General features: G+C 31.3%; 1 protein-coding gene across 1 annotated transcript in view; it reads left to right on the forward strand.

Moving 5' to 3' along the window:
* Positions 1 to 19,235, forward strand: part of LOC139486720 (uncharacterized) — a 167,215-nt gene extending 147,980 nt beyond the window's left edge. The window contains exons 70-77 of the mRNA XM_071271644.1: positions 111 to 353; positions 11,030 to 11,144; positions 11,418 to 11,551; positions 12,219 to 12,296; positions 12,587 to 12,769; positions 14,872 to 14,972; positions 15,267 to 15,637; positions 18,114 to 19,235. Coding sequence (XP_071127745.1) covers positions 111 to 353; positions 11,030 to 11,144; positions 11,418 to 11,551; positions 12,219 to 12,296; positions 12,587 to 12,769; positions 14,872 to 14,972; positions 15,267 to 15,637; positions 18,114 to 18,262 — 1,374 coding nt within the window. The 3' untranslated portion in view covers positions 18,263 to 19,235. The remainder of the gene's footprint in view (positions 1 to 110; positions 354 to 11,029; positions 11,145 to 11,417; positions 11,552 to 12,218; positions 12,297 to 12,586; positions 12,770 to 14,871; positions 14,973 to 15,266; positions 15,638 to 18,113) is intronic.
* Positions 19,236 to 21,379: the final 2,144 nt, after the last annotated feature.

Genomic DNA, 21,379 nt, shown 5'->3' on the forward strand with positions numbered 1-21,379 from the left:
AATACACATAAAAGTTAGTTTTCACTAATTTTAATTCAATTCAATTCAATTCAATAGTAATACCATGTTCTTCATTAACAACTATTTTGACATGGATTTTGTGTTTTTAGATTGCTTTAATGATACAGAAGCTTGGAGAGGGAGCCACTGTTATTAAGATGCAGAGAGAAACTCCTGGTTGTTACGACAGAGTGTTGGAACATGTAAAGACTTTTCTCAAACGTCCAGAAACAGAGAAACAGAAAAACATGAGAGAGAAGCTTGCTAAAGTACAACAAAAGCAGGAGAAGACAATGAAAGAAGAATTAGAAAAGACCCTTAAGCAGCAAGGAGATACCAAGTTCTCTTTCCAAGTAAATGTTCTTTAAAATCAATCTAGATTATTCTAGAGAACAACACAGAAAATCAGAATTAAGCAGTATTTATATTTAGTGTTTTTTAACCGGATTTTTGTGACAAAAATGTCGGTTATTGATTTGGGGATGTACGGCGGTCGGGTGTGCGGGCGGTTGGGCGGCAATCAAATGTTGTCCGTGCATTAACTCATGAACCGTTCAACCAAAGCTTTTAAAATTTTAATATGTTATTCCTGACAACTATACGAAGGTCAAGTTCAATAATGGCGATTTTGACTTTTACCGTTCAGGAGTTATGGTTCTTGAAAGATTGAAAAATGGAGTTGTCCATGCATTTACGCATGAACTGTTCTACCAAAGCTTCCCAAATTTTAATATGTTGTTACTAATGAAAGAATGGAGGTCAAGTTCAATAATGACGAATTTGACTTTTACCGTTCAGGAGTTATGGTTCTTGAAAGATTGAAAAATGGAGTTTCCAGTCGTGTCCGTGCATTTATGCATGAACTGTTCTACCAAAGCTTCCGAAATTTTAATATGCTGTTACTGATGACAAAATGGAGGTCAAGTTCAATAATGACGATTTTGACTTTTACCGTTCAGGAGTTATGGTTCTTGAAAGATTGAAAAATGGTTTTTCCCGTCGTGTCCTTGCATTTTCTCATGAACCATTCAACCAAAGCTTTTGAAATTTTAATATGTTGTTACTGATGACAAAATAGAGGTCAAGTTCAATAATGACGATTTTGACTTTTACCGTTCAGGAGTTATGGTTCTTGAAAGATCGTAAAATGGCGTTTCCATTCAGGTTGTTGCATTTACTCATGAACCATTCAATCTAAGCTTTTCAAATTTTAATATGTTGATACTGATGACAAAATGGAGGTCAAATTTGATATTGACGATTTTCACTTTCACCATTCATCAGTAATGGTTCTTGTGATATTGCCAGGACACAAATAAATGTTAATAAATCCGGTTTGCTGTCGTTGTGACAGCCTCTTGTTATAAATTTAGAAACAAGTAAGAAGGAATTCTCAAGTTTTGTGAAAATGTGAGAGTTCTCTGAATTCCGATAAATCTATTTCTGCCATATATGAACTGAAGTGGAGTTTTTAACCGGATTTTTGTGACAAAAATGTCGGTTATTGATTTGGGGATGTACGGCGGGCGGCAACCAAATGTTGTCCGTGCATTTACTCATGAACTGTTCCACCAAAGCTTTTCAAATTTTAATATGTTGTTACAAACAACAAAATGAAGGTCAAGTTCAATAATGACGATTTTGACTTTTACCGTTCAGGAGTTATGGTTCTTGAAAGATTGAAAAATGGCATTTCCAGATGGTCCGTGCATTTAAGCATGAACTGTTCAACCAAAACTTCCCAAATTTTGATATGTTGTTACTGATGACAAAATGGAGATCAAGTTTAACAATGAGGATTTTGACTTTTACCGTTCAGGAGTTATGGTTCTTGAAAGATTGAAAAATGGCTTTTCCAGTCGTGTCCGTGCATTCACTCATGAACTGTTCAACCAAAGCTTTTCAAATTTTAATATGTTGATACTGATGACAAATTGGAGGTCAAGTTCAATAATGAAGATTTTGACTTTTACCGTTCAGGAGTTATAGTTCTTGAAAGATTGAATAATGGCATTTCCAGTCGTGTCTGTGCATTTACGCATGAACTGTTCAACCAAAGCTTCCCAACTTTTAATATGTTGTTACTGATGACAAAATGGAGGTCAAGTTTAATAATGACGATTTTGACTATTACCGTTCAGGAGTTATGGTTCTTGAAAGATTGAAACATGGCTTTTCCAGTTGTGTCCGTGCATTTACTCATGAACCATTCAACCTAAGCTTTTCAAATTTTAATATGTTGATACTGATGACAAAATGGAGGTCAAATTTGATATTGATGATTTTCACTTTCACGGTTCATCAGTTATGGTTCTTGTGATATTGACAGGATACAAATAAATGTTAATAAATCCGGTTTGCTGTCGTTGTGACAGCCTCTTGTTCTTATATGTCACCGTTATGAAACTGATATTTGATATTGTACTTCCATAAAGAAATAGAGAACCATCTAGGTCGTTTAATTAACATTTAATATATGTACTCGCTCCAGGGTTTGTTTATGTAATTATGCGCATGCATATAGTTTTCTTGACTTGAAGGGATATTAGATTGAATGGTTGCTCTGGATTCCCCACTCAATTGATTAATTTAAAACTCATGTGATCTTTTCTATGTATGTCTGATATTGAGGGTTATTGTTGTTGCATAATTTTAAATCATATGCATCATTTAAATTAAGATAAATGTAGTCTACATCGTAAAGTTGTAACTAGAACACCCCTTCAGGCAAAATGGAGTCTCCCATATTATCGTTTCGAGTTGTGTCCCTTCCAAGACAGTCACACTAATTAGCGACAAGAAGCGTCAAGAAGCGACAAGAAACTATTTAGCAACAAGAAAACATTTATTATTATTTATTCCAAAAAAATATTAAAAGAATATATAAAAGAAAACAATTTTAACGACAAGAAAGTTTATATTGATAGAAAAAAAATGAAACATAGATCTAATTCAGTTGCTACATTTATTTACATGATATTTTATTATGTATAACACCAAGTATTACGTTTACCCTGTTGTATTATGATATTCCTTTTACCTGTGTTTTAGAACAATAATATATTAGTCTTATAATTTGTTTTTAAAACTATCTTGTACAATATATAAAAAACTTTCAAAATGCATTATGTGTGCATCATTGTCCAGAAAAATTGACATACACAAATTGTGAAATATAAAGAACTGAAATCAAACAAGAGGAAAACATAATTAAAATGTGAATGTCTGACCTGTGTATAAAGTTGAAGGTGTTAATTGGATGTTATTGTAGCAATAAAACAAGGGACATGCGCCTTGTTGATCTCATTTGATGTTCTACATTATGTATTACCTTAGGGTGAAGCCACAGCTAACGTTGGTCCTTTCAGGAAAAATGTTCCTTCATCCAAGCATATCTTGGATGTGCAGGATGAAGGTCATTCTTAGAATATGAGCCTGAGGCTCGAAAGTAATGAATTAGCTTTACTTCTCTATGAGGGGTGAAGCTTACATATAATATCTCTGTTTAAAGAAACAAACTATAATCACCTATAGCTGGCCAGTGACCTTGACCCTAGTATATAAGCACCTGTTCCATAATAACTTGTCATAATTTAAAGCAAGTTTGTGTCGACCAAATATAAAACCCAATGGAAAAGGGTGGGTCTGACTGATAATCCCTAGGGTGGGAATTAATTACTTTCGAGCCTCAGGCTCATATTCTAAGAATGACCTTCATCCTGCACATCCAAGATATGCTTGGATGAAGGAACATTCTTATTCATATTTCGCCTTCGGTCTCAAGTAATGAATTAGCTTGTTTTAAGTGTAGACACAAACTAAAAACAATTTTTATATAAATGCCAATATTTAATAAAGGATAAAAATCACAAGATCATCCAGTAACTACAACTGAAGAAAAGTGTTTTAGTACTGATATTATTTACTTTCCTGTTATAGAACTTGTAAAAAGTTTTACCATATGTCCAGACAAAACTGTTGCCATAATGTCCTTAATAGAACATCCTGAAGCTAAATGCACTTATGAAGAGGTTCCTCTAAATGAGTTAACCTTAAAACCTCGGATAAAATTAGAACTCTCTCTAACTATCTAAACTTTACGAAAAGACTTAGATGAATTCTCTCACCTATTTTGTACACAAAACATGATAAATCATTGTCTTAATCAACACAAAGTTTTGGTTTATCAAAACCTTTGATCACCTCATTAGGTAAACTAACTAACAGATCTAGTATTTTTCAAAAACTCATGTATATGAAAAAATAAAGTGCCATGTCTCTGAATGAAAGACATAGAATGTAAATCTACAGCTGATAAAGATAGTACTTCAAGGCAGATGTAGTCAAGGCAAATAAAGACACAAGTATAAAAGACAGTCTTCAATGTTAAATACTCCAATGAATATTAAGAACTTAAAAAAGATAGCGCTAAATTCATCTCCCAAGTGAAAGAGTATCTAACTCTTCAATTGCAGATTCAGGTTTAAGCAACCTTCCACAAAAACATGTAGTAAACAAACAAATTCAGTAAAATCTATTTCTTAAAGGATAAAGTCTGTTTCAACATAGACCAAGAAAAATTCACATTAAACATGCTGAATATGAAAAACTTGTGTTTTACAAAAAATTCAATAATCAATAACATCCTTTTTAGATGGTGATAAGGAATTGGTTCTCTAATTGAACACACCAAATAATGAATGAAATTTCTCAAAAAAATATTGATAATGCTTGATTATAGATGCATGGTCTCCAAGATGAAGTGTAAATATAATTTACAAATGATTCTGAAATCTCCTGTTTATATTAAAGTGATTTCTGAGTATAATACACACGTTTTTACCCTACTGCACAATCAACCCTTCAGGTGTTGGTTCACTTTAATTTTTTACAATATACAGTTAAATTAAGTCTCTTCCTGACGGAAAGACATTATCTTCAGTATGTAACATTGTTACTAATTTTTATGCTTAACAGTTTAACTGGCATATAAATTAAAATTGGTCTTAGCAAAGAAAACCAACTCTGAGCAAGCCAAAAAGGATAATCAAAAGAGCCTTCTGAACTTTATCACTAATAATTTTCTTTATAAATATCCCCAACAATGAAAAAGATGGGAAAATATAAGGTCTTAATTCTGATCATGAAAATAAAAACATCTCTGAAAGGAGCTTGTTGGTCAAAAGACAACGAAGTAATTATCTACAGATTGAAAATGAAAACGTAATAACAACAAAACAAATATATCTTCTTTCAATTGACATCCTTTTGAATCTGTAAAATTTTTAGACATATGATAAGCATCAAAAATTTTCTTACCAGGAATATAAAGAGCTGTGATAAAAATGTTCTTTCTTGAACACCAAGCCCAAATAATGAAATATTTGTAGTAAGCATGTTAAGTGACAAAGAGGTTACACCTCCTATTGCATAATAAAAGTTACTGAAATTGTATCTTCTGATTGTATAACTCTCTGTGACTAAAACCTTTTTCTCCAGAAGAATATTATAGCCAACAATACTATGAAATCTATATGAAATGAGTGCATACTCTTAAAGAAGCTCCGTCTACCAACAGAAACATTTTCTTCAAATTTGGATCCCAAATCCTTATGTCAGAGGAATCTGGTACAACCCAAAAACTTATTTGGATGGGTCTATAAATCAAATTTTTAATTTCTGATTTTAAATTGTTAAAAAATTTCACCTATTGATGATAATAAACACTGTAACAACTATACAGTGTTTCAACATTATTTCTCGCCATGTTTCTGCAATGTAACATTCCCACAGATACTGCATTAAAAGCATTCATCACAAGACCAATATATGATGAAAATCATCTATAATACCGTTACACAATTCTATTTAAGAAGAATTTCCCAAGGGAGATAATTTTACCATTTCTCATCTGTCAGAAAAAACTTAAATAGCTCAGTATCAATAATGAGACAAAGGAAAACAATGTGCTTCCAAGGAATGAGTACCAACTTCTCAAAATTTTTCTGAAGCACAGCTTATCAAGCATTTGCACCACTTCTTCTGTATTCACAATACAATCATCTAAACTCCGATCCATAATAAAAGAATCATCAATGTATAAACTATAGCATGTATATACTTCAAGTGACATTATTTCATAAATACATAGACAGGTTTTAAAACCTTAGTAAAAACTCTTGATGCAGAAGCCAATCCAAAACAAAAAACATAAATATCATATCAATGTCTTTTCCACATAAATCAGGAAATTGTGATATAAACATAAATGATACTTAAATATGCATCTGTGAGATCTATAGATGTTAGCTCTATCTATATATATATATATATATTGGATGGGTCTATAAATCAAATTTTTAATTTCTGATTTTAAATTGTTAAAAAATTTCACCTATTGATGATAATAAACACTGTAACAATCCAAAACAAAAAACATAAATATCATATCAATGTCTTTTCCACATAAATCAGGAAATTGTGATATAAACATAAATGATACTTAAATATTTAATTTTTTAAATAGATACAGGCCTTGAAGACCAATCTTTCTTAGGAACCAAGAAAATATAGGAAATAAACTGATTTTCCATTGATCGATCAACCTTTTAAATAGCTCTCTTAGCTATCTATAGATCTCACAGATGCATATTTAAGTATCATTTATGTTTATATCACAATTTCCTGATTTATGTGGAAAAGACATTGATATGATATATATAGATAATTATCCTAAAGAATTACATCTAAACAAAAGATAAATGGTCCTGCTCCAAATGCTGATAAGCCACAAACTAAGTTTGTTTTAATTTTTTAAATAGATACAGGCCTTGAAGACCAATCTTTCTTAGGAACCAAGAAAATATAGGAAATAAACTGATTTTCCATTGATCGATCAACCTTTTAAATAGCTCTCTTAGCTATCAATTTTTGGACTTCTGAAATTAATTCATCCTTATGAAAGGTGAAATGTATTTAATTCAAAAAGGATAAACCTTGTGGTACATCATTAAAAATAATTTTATAACCATTTCTTAATAAATCTTATATCAATAGATCATTAGTAACATTTTCCAAATCATAATATTTAAGTTATCTACTGTATATATAGCAACTGGTTGAGAAATGTGACCTCTTCGAGATTCTCTGTTCCCTTTTTGGAAACCTCTCCCTCTCAATGAAGGGAATTGCCTACTAGTATAGTCGCCCTGTTGACCAACAGAGCCTCTGCAGTTAAAAAACTGATAATGCCTTTCCCATAACAGCTGGGAGTAAATTAATTGCTAGACCTGGAACCTCTTCCAAGGAAACTATAATTTGCTTTAGAACCTTTGTATAAACACTAAGTTTGCTTTTTGCAATCATAACTAGAAATGTGATAAAGCAACTATCACAACAGAATTACAAATAAGTTTTATCATCTAAATATTTCTGAGCATCTCCTATGGGTTTAACCAGAAAACCATGGTAAAACAAACAAATATAATTTTACAATAAAATCCTTGTATTATCAAGATCCAATGGCTCATTCTTACAACAAGAAATAGCCAACTCAACAATAGGGGTGATGATCAACCCCTTAATAAAGTATCTCTGGGTTTCCTGCATCTTTGAAACCACAGAGTGGGCCTGTCTAGGCATTGCCATTTCGATTTTTTAATTATCCTAGACACACTAGGATTGTCACAGTTCTCAGTGTGATAGTATTTCCTCTATGAACTTTATATATTCCTGATTTTATCAAAATCATGATTAAACTGTTCAACAAACAGGAAGAGATAATGGACCATTAATCTCACTAAAAGAAGCCTTAAAGGCTTCTGAAAACCTTAATGCAGGATCAGGATCAAAAGACGTATCAAATTCAACTCCAGCTGGACTATCATCAGCCATGGCACATACTCCAAAAGGAGGTACATACACCATATCATTTCAGTAGATAAGATCAAAATTTAGAACTAAATCTTCATTAAAGTAAGCCTCTAATGGCAAAAATTCAAATATAGCAGCAGGTTTCTCTACAAACTCTGCTAGAGTTGAAGGCAGTGAAACTGTCTCAAACCTCATGATTCATACAGGTTCTTTAATACATTAATAATAAATAGTAAATGTATCAATATACATGCCTATCTAAATCTCAACAGCACTTTCGTTAGAAACAATCACAAATCAAGTAGATTTTGAAGTTATACAAGTAACACTAGATTTTAAAACTTACTTTTTACAGGTTCTGTTGCTTTGTCAATTATTTCCAATTGCCATGCCATTATGATCTATTATAAAACTACTAGGTTTTATAACTGTTTAAGAAGAGGATTTATTCAAAATACCTCTTGTATTCCTATAAATTTATCATCTTTAATTTCTAAAACATTCCAGAGGTGATGAAAATCATAACCATCACCCTTGTAAGTGTAAACATCATTCTAAACATCTTGCAAAAACAATACATTTGCATAAACAAATTCAGCCATTGTAATACAAAAATGTGTACCTGTGCAGGTAAAACACGTGTAAATTGTGAAAAGTACTCACGACCTTCAGGAGAATAGAAATACTTTTAAATATCTACCTGTTTAACAAACAGGAGTATGAATTAAGTAACACATGTGCCGTACATCGTACTAATGCAAAAACTTAATGAAAATATAAAATTGTCATACATCGTAGACAATAAAATATTTAATTAATTTCCATGAATACTTGTCATACATCGTACACAAGAAATTTTTAAATTCATTTCCATCAACAATTGTCATACATCGTAGACAATTGAGGAATTATTATCTGTAAATAACAAAATAACATTAGAACTTGTCGTACATCGTAGACAAGTTAATGTAACTTTAATAACTTTCTGCCAAATTTAAGATAAAAATAAAATAACTAAAAAGAACTTATGTGAAGTGTTCACTTCAAACCCTCTAGAAAAATAATGACAAGTTATTATGGAACAGGTGCTTATATACTAGGGTCAAGGTCACTGGCCAGCTATAGGTGATTATAGTTTGTTTCTTTAAACAGAGATATTATATGTAAGCTTCACCCCTCATAGAGAAGTAAAGCTAATTCATTACTTGAGACCGAAGGCGAAATATGAATAAGAATTAATTGTACAGTTAGAAAGGAAATAATATTTCATGTTTTTGTTTCAATAAATCCTTCAAAGGAAAGGTGAAAAATCTTTGTTTTTTTTTCATTTTATAGCGTGTGCATTTCCTTTGCTCTTACAAATGTTTAATTTCGTCATCTATCAATATAATTATAAAAATTATCAATTTATTTCTGCCCGTATATTAAAAAAGACTAAATGCATATTATTTTAAATATTTAATAAAAAAAAAAAATGTTTTCTTGTTGCTAAATAGCTTCTTGTCACTTCTTGTTGCTAAAATTATTCTTCTTGTTGCTTCTTGATGTTTCTTGTCGCTAATTAGTGAGACCCCTTCCGAGGGTTAATTTCGTCAATTCTGAATCCTAAAATACGATACAACACTTCGAGAAAAATTAACTCGTTCTGTCGAAAGGAGTCATGACTACTGACCCAAAGGAAATTACATATTTAAAGAGTTAGGAATGGGGTTCCTCCTAGAATTAATGTGGGAAAATAGTTGATAAGATACCTTCTCTCACTCTAAGTCTCAGTGACTGATGTGGAAAGTAAACTTGGAATTGATAGTACAAAAATATAACACAATAAGTACATTGGTCATACACTTGTATCCGGGATTGGCTATTTTGGCAAACTTTCTGAAATTATGAATCCTCAATGCTCTTCAACTTTGTACTTGTTTGGCTTTAAAAATATTTTGATATGAGCGTCACTGATGCGTCTTATGTAATACTAAATTACATTTTACATGTGCAGTTGAATTTATAGTTTTAAAAATAATATTATCCAGCTACATGTATACATGTGTCAACGAAACAATGGCAATCATATCCCTCAGAGCATTCTGCTCTTTGATTATTTTTGCATTATTATGCCACACCTAGGATAGTAGAGGGGCATTATGTTTTGTGGTCTGTGCGTCCGTTCGCTTCAGGTTAAAGTTTTTGGTCAAGGTAGTTTTTGATGAAGTTGAAGTCTAATCAACTTCAAACTTAGTACACATGTTCCCCATGATATGATCTTTCTAATTTTAATGCCAAATTATAGTTTTGACCCCAATTTAATGGTCCACTGAACATAGAAAATGATAGTGCGAAATTCAGGTTAAAGTTTTTGGTCAAGGTAGTTTTTGATGAAGTTAAAGTTACATCAACTTGAAACTTAGTACACATGTTCCCTATGATATGATATTTCTAATTTTTATTCCAAATTAAAGTTTTTACCCAATTTCACGGTCCACTGAACATAGAAAATGATAGTGCGAGTGGGGCATCCGTGTACTATGGACACATTCTTGTTTATTCTGTTGCAATTGTGCAAAAGTTAATGAATTGACTATATTTAATTTCTGAACATTTTATGCATTTGAATATGTATGTGTCCATTCACCGGAACCTGAATCTGAGATAACTCTTCTCATAATAGATGTGTAGTATTGTATTATTGTCAGTATGACTTCTATTTTACAATTTAGCAATTTAAATGTATATTGTTAAAGTTTGAATCAAAATATTTTGTTAAGCTTAAAATCATCTGAACTGATACAAAACTATGAGATAGTAAGACACTTAAGTCAAGTATAACTCAATTAACTTTTCTCCACACCTCTTGAAATTGGTGTTGGTGCCAACAAGGCTATTCATTAGATATCTGATGATTCATAAATAGTTTAAATAAGTTTGTATTTAATTACTGAAAATTCAGAAATAATTGCATGCATTTTAAAATCTTATTTTTTAGACTAATTTTAAATGCAATTTTATTTTTGCAATATTGAGAAAAATCCAGGTTGATACATATAAAATATTTCAAAATGTGAATTTAAATTATTACGATAATACAACCCTGTCACATTTCTCACAATAACAAATAAATCCCAATAATCTCTGAACAGCCTATCACAAAATATCTTTGCAGGAAGAGATAGAACTGATACAGAGAAAGTTCATGAGACATATTTCCAAAATAACCAGAACTGACGACTTAGAAAATGAGCTCCCAAAACTTATGGTGTTTGACTTTGTTAAAAAAGGTAAATATTGTAATACATGTAATGTAAGCCGTGAAATGCTGAAGAAAAATCCTGTCTTTTATTTGTAGATTTATATTAACTGTATAAAGATTAGATTATGTGGTATGCTTGACAATAGGACAACTCTCCACAAGATTCCAAAATAAAGTTGAATTATTGGTGGGAATTGACACAAAGTTCCCACACAGTAAGTTGGAATGTGCCTTATTTAAGTGCCTAGCCTCTTTAAACCTGAATTTGAGACTTTTTTTTTGAGTGTCCTGTAAATTTCAGCTCCTGTAAAGAGGACAACCATATCTGAGAGGGAAAGAGACATGCAATCTCAGATTGATGGAGAGAGGCCCTCAACTGCACATTCTCTTAGGGCTAGGACCAGTAAAATGTCACAAAGTAGAGATAAGATGAAGGTAGGTTGTATTTATACTCATGGAGTTCTACGAATATGGTACACGTAAAATGCTCTGAAGTGTAGATCTGATCATGGTTGATATGAGTGAATGGAGGCTACAGTTAGTAAAGTATATTATATGGAGTCTTTATCTCCTAGTTGATTCATGATTATCCAGAGCTTGCATTGCCTTTCATGATTTTCTTGATAGATTATTGCATTTACAAGTTATATCTTTTATATCACACATGTGCAACAATAACAAAACCAGAATCAAAAAACAATTACAAAAAGGGACCAGTAATCATCTGTCATGTACATGTGTAATTATTAGAAAGTAAGTCTCTTCTTAACCATAGCATTATTTTCATGGTTAATTGATCTCTTAAGTTTTTGTAATACCTATATCAACAATTTTAACCATTCTGATCGAGTTCAGCTGGAGTGAGATTTTTTGGTGTGTACAAATAAACTGCTTGTGATATCACAAAACCTTCTTATAAAAAATATGTTCTTATTTAAATTTATTGAAATAAGACTTACAAGTCGCAGGCACTTGTTTCTATCCATTGGGAAGTCTTCTATCCATATATAATAGAACAACAAATACCTGTGTGATTAATGCTAGATTTACTATAAAAAATGTCACTACACTAGAAGATAATATTTTTGACCTATTGTTGTAGGCTGTAACATTAGAAGAATTAGAAGATGACTGGCAGGGAGAAGATTTCTGTATACGAGTTCTGTGTGAAGATGAACAGGTGAGTGAACCAAAACTAAAAGGTGTAAATCAATGATTTGTATTTAACTTTCTATGATCATGGCTAAGCCCAAATTCAACTAGGTATCGTAGATATTGTTTGGTGCATTCAATTAAGGATATTTAAAAAAAGTATTTGTTTGGGATGAATAATTTGTTTTGGATATTTGCAGTATTTATCTTTTTAACCGTACCTATTTGTTAATTTAATTGTAATGTTATCTTCTGTAGGGATGGCATGTAGTTTGAGAACCTTTGTCTTTAATTTAATTGTAATGTTATCTTCTGTAGGGATGGCATGTAGTTGGAGAACCTCTGTCTTTAATCAATAGAACATCAGAAGAAATCTACAAGGCTTTAAAAGATGCTGCACCCTTCCTGGCAAGGATATATGCTGTGTTAAAGCAGAGTGCTATAAACTTGAACTGTCTGTCAAGTAAAAAGGGAGACAACTTCTTAAACTATATCAGAAAGGTATAAATTAATTATCAATAAAAGGGAGATAGCTTTTTAAACTAAATCAGAAAGGTATGAATTAACCCTTTCACCGATTGCTGCCCAGACAGAAGCTACTCTGAGACGATGGCTTCCCTGGCTACTTTTACTCAAGTGGGAGATCTTCATAATAAATGTCAATGAAAACTTTGTTTGTAGTTATTTGTGTATTCATTTCATTCACTAACACTCTGTTCACAGTTTTTTTTATGTTTTGATAATTTTTTCCTCATAAAATATTCTAATTTTCAATTTTTCGGCATTATTGAAGTGAAATTCTCAAAATTCTGCTCTCTGACCCCAAATCGTAATTTTTTAACCCAAAACGGCAAAATTTTGAAAAAAATTGTGAGGCTGTACAAATTCCTCACACTGAACGATGTCCATTCCAAGTGTTTTGTACTTAAAACGACATTTTATGTCAAAAACGTATACTAGTTTGGCTTAATTTTTCCATATTCTTTCCCCAAAAATGTTCCCTCATTTCAAATTCTCGTAAATTCCATAAATTTCCTCTGATTTTGACACGGTTTTCAACAAACGGAACGGCCATGATTACACTTTCATCCGGGTATCCATCAAAGAAAGATAACTCATGTTTGCACTGTTTTGAGCGGAAAATAAAAAAGATGTATTCCGATCCCGGTAAAACGGGACTCATCGTCAGCAGTCTGAAGCGTGAATCCCGGTAAACCGGGACACATCGGCGAAAGGGTTAATTATCAATAAAAGGAAGATATCTTTTTAAACTAAATCAGAAAGGTATGAATTAATTATCAATAAAAGGGAGATAGCTTTTTAAACTAAATCAGAAAGGAATGAATTAATTATCAATAAAAGGGAGATAGCTTTTTAAACTAAATCAGAAAGGAATGAATTAATTATCAATAAAAGGAAGATAAACTTCTTAAACTAAATCAGAAAGGAATGAATTAATTATCAATAAAAGGGAGATAGCTTTTTAAACTAAATCAGAAAGGAATGAATTAATTATCAATAAAAGGAAGATAAACTTCTTAAACTATACCAGAAAGGTACAAACTTCTTCCCCTTACCTATCAAAGATGGAACAAAATGAAATGTCCTAAATGAAGGTTAAACAGTATATTAATCTATCAGTAAAAATGATATGGTCATAATTGTGAATCAACTGTGACTAAACTTAGAATTTTTCAATATACTGTGGATTTTCTACCATGGGAATAAATTACCTTAACTCACTGTATTAGGCAAAAACTTTTATAATTTTGGGGAACAATATATATATACCCTTCAACATCATACTTTATTTGGCCTTATTAACTTTTTTTTATTGGAGCTCCTCTGATGAGACACAACATGTCTGTCTGACGTACAAAATTTTAATCCTAGTAACTATGATGAGTTTATTTATATAAAATAGGAAGGGATGGATTATACAGAACCTCTGTCACCTTATTTATCCATTTTGAATAGGCCTTGGAGATAAATGTTATACTTAAAACATGTGAGATTAGTAAAAGTAGACTTTAGAGTATGTAAACTTCATTATGTGGCAAAGATAAATCTTTAGACATTACAACCATTTAGCTTTCAAAGTTTCAAATTTTTGGTCAACTTTTGATATCAAGAACACCTGATAAAGGAAAAAATGAATCATACAAAGATGACATTTTATAAAAAACAAATAATTTATACCCTCTTCCAGTAGTACCTACATAAGTGAAAAGTCAAAGATTATTGCAATGTTTTTATTACAAATGTATTGCCAAAAATGCAACAGGGTTATAATTGAAATAATTTATACTCTCATTTTGATTTTTTTTATATGATTTAAACAGATGTTTCTCAATATCTCAAGAAATAAAATAGCATAGCATTCCAAAATGTCAAAATAGCATAATAAATGCACTCAATAATTCCTGAATTTACATTAATCAGAAGTGTGAAGAATGTATCATGTTACCCTAGTATCTACATCCTGATGTGCATTCATAATATTAACTCTGGTACAAATGAACAAGATTTTAAGATGTATATTAGGATGCCTCTATTGTCATTACAGTCTGTCACTGGTCTTGTAATTATTTTTGTTTTTCTAGGAAGGTATTGATACCAAGAACTTCAGTGATGCATACAAAGTGATACATAAACTGGTATCAGAAAGTGAGGACAGAGACCAGTTCATCAGTCCACTAAATAGGTAAATAGCAATTAAATTAGCAATGGGCTTTGAGAAAAACTATCAAACATAGAGAGGACCATATCTATTATAATACCTGACTTCTCTCTGATGTGAATAAAAAAATGTCATAGAAGTAAAACAAACAACAAAAAAGACTGTTTAGTCCATCAAATAACAGAGTGGCCAATTATTTGAATAGGAAAACACATGAAGGCACATAATTTGGAAAACCGGTTCAAATTTACAAAATTATTGGGGAATAAAAAAACCTTTAGTAAATGTTTATAGCAGGGTTCTGTTTTATATTTTCAGGTGCTATTTACAGAGTGGTAAAATTTCCTGGCTATGTCCTGACCATCAAAACAAAGCTGGTATAACTCAGTTGCAGATTGGTACAGCAAGTATACATGGCACGTCTCGAGTACTGATATTTGAGGAAGACAAACTACTTAAAGATTTATCAGTAGCTTACAGGTTCTTGTCCTTGGAGAAACAAGGTGGTAAGGATGGCCCATTTGTCCAGAAGGAAAAGTCATTTGTTATAAAGAATTCAGGGCTAAAGAAAGAAAAGTCAAATGTTGAGAAAAAAGTGGAAGAAAATAATACAAAAAAAAGTGAGGAAAGGAATGAAGAAAGACAGACTCCACGTAAAAAGAAATCAGACAAAACTGTCAAAATTGCAGGTTTGTGTCTTATTATTTAGTAATTTATTTTTGACTTGATATGTATACTGTTTGCAAAACAAGTTTGGGTTTGTGCAAATGAACAAATCATTGTGTATTGAGTGTACATCACCCAATTTTGTTCATTTCATATTATAAACAAGTCTAAATTGAAATATTGTAAAGTGCATATATGCCTACCAACATTTCAAAATACCCATTGTGGTTTTACATGCAAGATGTCTCTCATGTTGTACAACACCTTTAAAGGGATCTTTAAGTTTATGTTAATTTTGTTTATTTGCTTCTTTATATTTGAACAGTTCTATAAAGTTGTGCTATAAATTGTGGACAAAATTGCTCTTTCAAAATTTCCAATTGGGAGCCTCCATGGGCACAAATAGTGACAGTAGACAGGTATGATGGTGTCAAATAATGGTAATCAAAGACTCAGAAAATCTATAAACAGTTTAAATTCATATCCAGATGTGTAATTTCAACAATTTCAACATGCAGCAAAATAAAACCAATGAGGTTTTACCAATTGCAAATATCCCTATAAATCTTTCCCAAAAATAACACAAAATTTCAGTATTAACTGATGAAAAAAATATGTATTAAGTTTCAATACTAGCTAGCCTACCTGATTCTTATTAAACATTTCCAACCCCTGGAGTGTCCTACAGACTGAGTTTTTTTTATATTTTTGTGCAACTCAGAAATGTCCACAAGCCTTCCAAGTAAACCAAACTCACCATCCACATCAAATACTGAGGATGGTCAAAAGAAAATGTCCTTGAAGACTGTTAGCACAATAGCTGGTGGACTGGCAAATGCTAAGACAAGAAAACAAAGCAGCAATATCTGCTCTCTGCAGTAATCTTTGTATGTGTTTAGAATTTTCTGAAAAAATTCTCATTAGTAAGATTTCCTCTAAATCAAATCAAATCAAGCCAATCAAATCACTGGATATTAAAAGTTTGAATAAGACCCACTGATTGGAGGAAATGCTCGATTTGAGAGTTTTCTGGAATTTTTTTTATATTCACTGCTCTTATAATAAATAATGTGCTTCTGTTTTGTTTTGTGATTTTGCTTTTTGGTACTAGTTAACCCATTAAATGAGAAAAATGCACTTTGAAGTGTACTATTTACTACTTAACAAAGCTTACACAGTATTTAATCAGGACTTTATTGTAACTAACAAATGTGCCTATATATTTAAGAGTGCAGATGGTGTTGGCTTTAGATATGTATGTGTAGGTCAGAAAGGAAGTAAATAAAAGTTGTAGGGAAAATGGTTGTCCTAAAGTGTGAACAAACTTGCGGAACATTTTTAAATATATGTGATATTTTCTGTGTCAAGAGTCTTGAAATGTGTTCCTCATTCAATGTATTTTCCTGTCAACAGTTTCAAAACACCATCAGCTCATAGTCTTTAACCCCAAGAAATGAAAATTATTTATGGATTTATAGAAAAACAATTATAATGCAATGTTTATGTATCAAATAAGGAGGGACAAACCATTTTGAATTGATTGGATCAACAAATGTTCTATTACTACAACATTATTGAAAATAAATAACACCTACCTCAAAATTGTCATTTTAATGTGATTTTATTTGAATTTGAATCGTAGAGGTAACATGATAACCTTCAGTTTGTAAGTTTTAGCCATGACGTCTTTGCGCTAAAATCATTCATGAAGTTTCACAGAATTTTAATTTATTTTAAATTTATGCAAGCTCTAACATATTAATTCTTTTTGTAATGCATTAGAATCAGAATAAAAATATTGTAGTTGAAGAGTTGCTACTGTCAATTTGGATTTGACAGTCACAAATATCTGTTTTAATGTCTCCACGTCGCTGTAAAACTGCATTTGAGACTGTCTAATCGCTAATCGACGGTGGCAACTCTTCCACTACAGTACTGTTATTCCTTAAATTGAGCAAGTGTTAAGTTTTCTAAGCATTACAAATGTGGTCAGAAGCTAGCGTAAAATGCCTTATTATATTGCTGAAACATGGACCATTTTTGCATGAATTTTATCTCTGAAATGCATTACCCTTATAGAAAACCTTCTTTAGATAAGTTCTTGGTCTCCGTTTTTATCCAAAAACTAGTAGATAATAGTGCAATTTCAACGATATTTTATCCTTACAGTATTAATACAATCGTAAACATCATTTGAATCAGTATGACTTATGTTCTTGTTAATAGGGCTAAGGTGTGTTGCTCTCAGGCTGGCATGGTTAGTTATAAATACGTGTTTTACTGTTAATGATATAATTTAAGTGATTGATTAATTTATACTACTTTTGCAAGTAGAAATATAAGAAAAAATATGAAGTATAGAAGAAAGTAAAAACAGAAAATATTTAAATACACTAGAAAGTCAAAACACAGGGTTACTAGTTACAGTATTTAATGTTTCTACAACGTTTTAAAACTCTTTTTAATCAATGATCACAAATTCTTTTCTTTAATTTGCAGATACATCAATTAGTATACCCAGTCCATCAACCTCACGTCCTGTCTCAAGTACTAGTAGTACTGCAACCAGCAGTAAAAGCGGCACTTCAACACTCTCTCGGAGGAAGTCACAAAGAAAAACCACCAGTCAAGCTTGTAGCATTCAGTGATTAACTTTACCCTAACTTACACTAGACTATGAGCACTTTCTTTGAGGAAGTCACAAGACAAAAGAACAGTCAAACTTGTTGTATTCAGTGATTAACTTTACCCTAACTTACACTAGACTTTCAACACTCTCTTGAAGGAAGTCACAAGACAAAAGAACAGTCTTCATTGATTAACTGAACCAATGCTTATACTAGACTAGTCAATCTTGTAGTTTATTATCTATTGTAGTTTTAATGCTGAAGATCAACTGTTAAACAAGATGAATATATTGTTATTGATATGTGACAGATTAAATGTCTTTTGATATTTGACTGATTATATGTGATGTGAAATGTGATAGATTAAATTCATGTGATATGTGACAGATTAAATGTCATGTGATATGTTATAAATTAAATGTCATGTGATCTGTAACAAATTCAATGTCATGTGATATGTGACAGATAAATGTCATGTGATATGTGACAGATTAAATGTCATGTGATATGTGACAGATTAAATGTCATGTGATATGTGACAGATTAAATGTCATGTGATATGTGACCAATTAAATGTCATGTGATATATGGCATATTAAAAGACATGTGATAGTTGACTTTCAGGGACCAAATAACTAACCGTATCATACCTTCTCTATGTTATTATATTAATATTTAATTTATTTGTTTATTGAATTATTATTGTTGATAAAGGTTTTGTTACATTTTTATAGGATTTTTACATTTGAATAAACATTTATGTACAAAATAGAAGATTTTAAACATGTGATAGGTAATTGTGTCCCATTGATTATGGAAGACACAATGAAACCACATTTCCTTCAATCTGATAAAGATACATTTGTTCAATACATTAAGTTGTTTTTATATGGTTACAGAATGACATTGCTTTTTCGTTTTTTTTTTCATAAAGTTTGAAAGATTCTTAATCATGAAATAAAAAAAAAAAACATCAAAACTAAAAAAAAATAAATATGGAGAAAAAAGTATAGCTTTCAATTTGATAGATGGTTGACCATTGTCCAGATGGAACCAGTATTTTGACACAATCAAAGAGACCTTTTGGTTCCAAGTTTTCAAGAACATGTTTGTTTTTTGTTTTTTTTAATTTATGACATATCTTTTGCAGCATCTATACTTGTGTAATATTTTTTTTATTCAAAACTAATGGAAAGTGATGATTTTTGCATAATCTTGAAAGTGAGTGTCTTAATTAACTTCAGGTCAAAATATCAAATATATTATTTTGCATGTCAGTGAAAGTAAGTGAAAGTTAGATACCAAATAATCAAGGAAGTTGCTAATACATGAGTTAATATTTCTGTTCTTCTCTAAGATAAAGAGTAAATATAATAAAAGTTTCTTGTAAGTAACGTCATGATTACTGTTATGTGAACATTATCATAGTATCTCTTTTGACCTCATATACTTTATATTCACCTTGGAACACAGTTCTGGCCCAAATATTTTTTACTTTATTTGCTCATCAACACTGTTATGTGTGTCATGTTTCATATTTTCTGTTGATAATTATGACTAAAATAATACATGTTTTTTTGCTATATTTTTACATTTTTTCATGTATTTTGTTATTGTTTACATTATTTTCTATTTTATGTATACTGTTTTAGGAGGAAAGTGAGATTTTTTTGGTTAACATTTTAATGATACAAAAGTTTTACCATCTGCAAGCTGACAGTGCACCATAGTCAAATATCAAAATTTTTATTATTTTCAAATCACAAACAATGTACAGTGTATCCTGTGTAATCTGACACACTGAGAGACCATAAAAAAATGTGTGATAAAGGTGGGTGTTGAAATATTCAGTTTTTGGGATACGATTGCTTTCAAGCAATCTGTATACTTTTACCATTGACTCAGGTCTGCATTCCCTCACGTCAGCCATTTTATTCTAAACATTCAGCAACATCTCAGATTCTTATGATTGTCTTGCTTTAAAAGGTAAAAACAAGCAAAAGGATTGAACATAAACAACTTTCCTGTAATGTTCTTCTCATAATCTTCAGGTTTTATATTTCCCTTGACCTATATGCGTGTTTTTAACAACACGGAAAATCAGAATTAAGCAGTATTTATATTTAGTGTTTTTATAAATTTAGAAACACGTCAGAGGGAATTCCCTGCTTTTGATAAATGCGAGAGTTCTCTGAATTCCGGTAATCCTATTTCTGACATACAAGAACTGAAGTGGAGTTTTCCATATTTTACCGTTATGAAACTGATATTTGATACTGTACTATAATAAAGAAATGGAGAACCAATCATCATATCATTTAATAAACGTTCTTGTTCCAAATTGCAAGTCGCGGGTTTGTTTATGTATTAATACGCATGCGTATAGTTTTCTTGATTCAAGGGGTATCAGATTGAGTGGTTGCTCTGGATTCCCTGCTTCATTGATTAATTTGAAACTCATGGGATTCTTTCTATGTCTGTCTGCTATTGAGAGTTATTGTTGTTGCATAATTTTAAATCATATGCATCATTCAAATTAAAATAAATGTAGTGTTTACCTATAACACCCCTTCAGCCGAAATGGAGTCTTCCATATTATCGTTTCGAGTTGTCTCCCTTCCTGAAGTATTTTCCGTCAAAATCGAAATACAATACGACTCGTCAAGAAAAAATAACTCGTTAGATGTCGATAAACGTATTATATTAAGAACGATCTCAATTTAAACAGAGGAGTGTGTACGGAAAGGAGTCATGCCCACGGACCCAAAGGAAATTAATATTTATAGAGTTAGAAATGGGGTTCCTCCTAGGATTAACGGTGATAAGATACGAAGTGAAATACCTTCTCTCACTCTCAGTGACTGCTGTGGAAAGTGAACTTGGAATTTATAGTACAAAAATAAAACACAATAAGTACATTGCTCATACACTTGTATCCGGGATTTGCTATTTTTAAAGTTGAGTGACTATTCAGGTTATTATACATTTTGTATGTGCAGTTGAATTAGTTTTGAAAATAATACTATCCAGCTGTACCAGGGCTGCCAAAAATGCGTGAGATTTACTCATGTTCATGCTTTTTGCGGCAGTATCCTTGGATCTATTTTCCCCCCTCTTTGATCTTTTCAATTTTGGCCA

Source organism: Mytilus edulis, chromosome 8 (genome assembly GCF_963676685.1).
Source record: "Mytilus edulis chromosome 8, xbMytEdul2.2, whole genome shotgun sequence".
Lineage (NCBI taxonomy): Eukaryota > Metazoa > Mollusca > Bivalvia > Mytilida > Mytilidae > Mytilus > Mytilus edulis.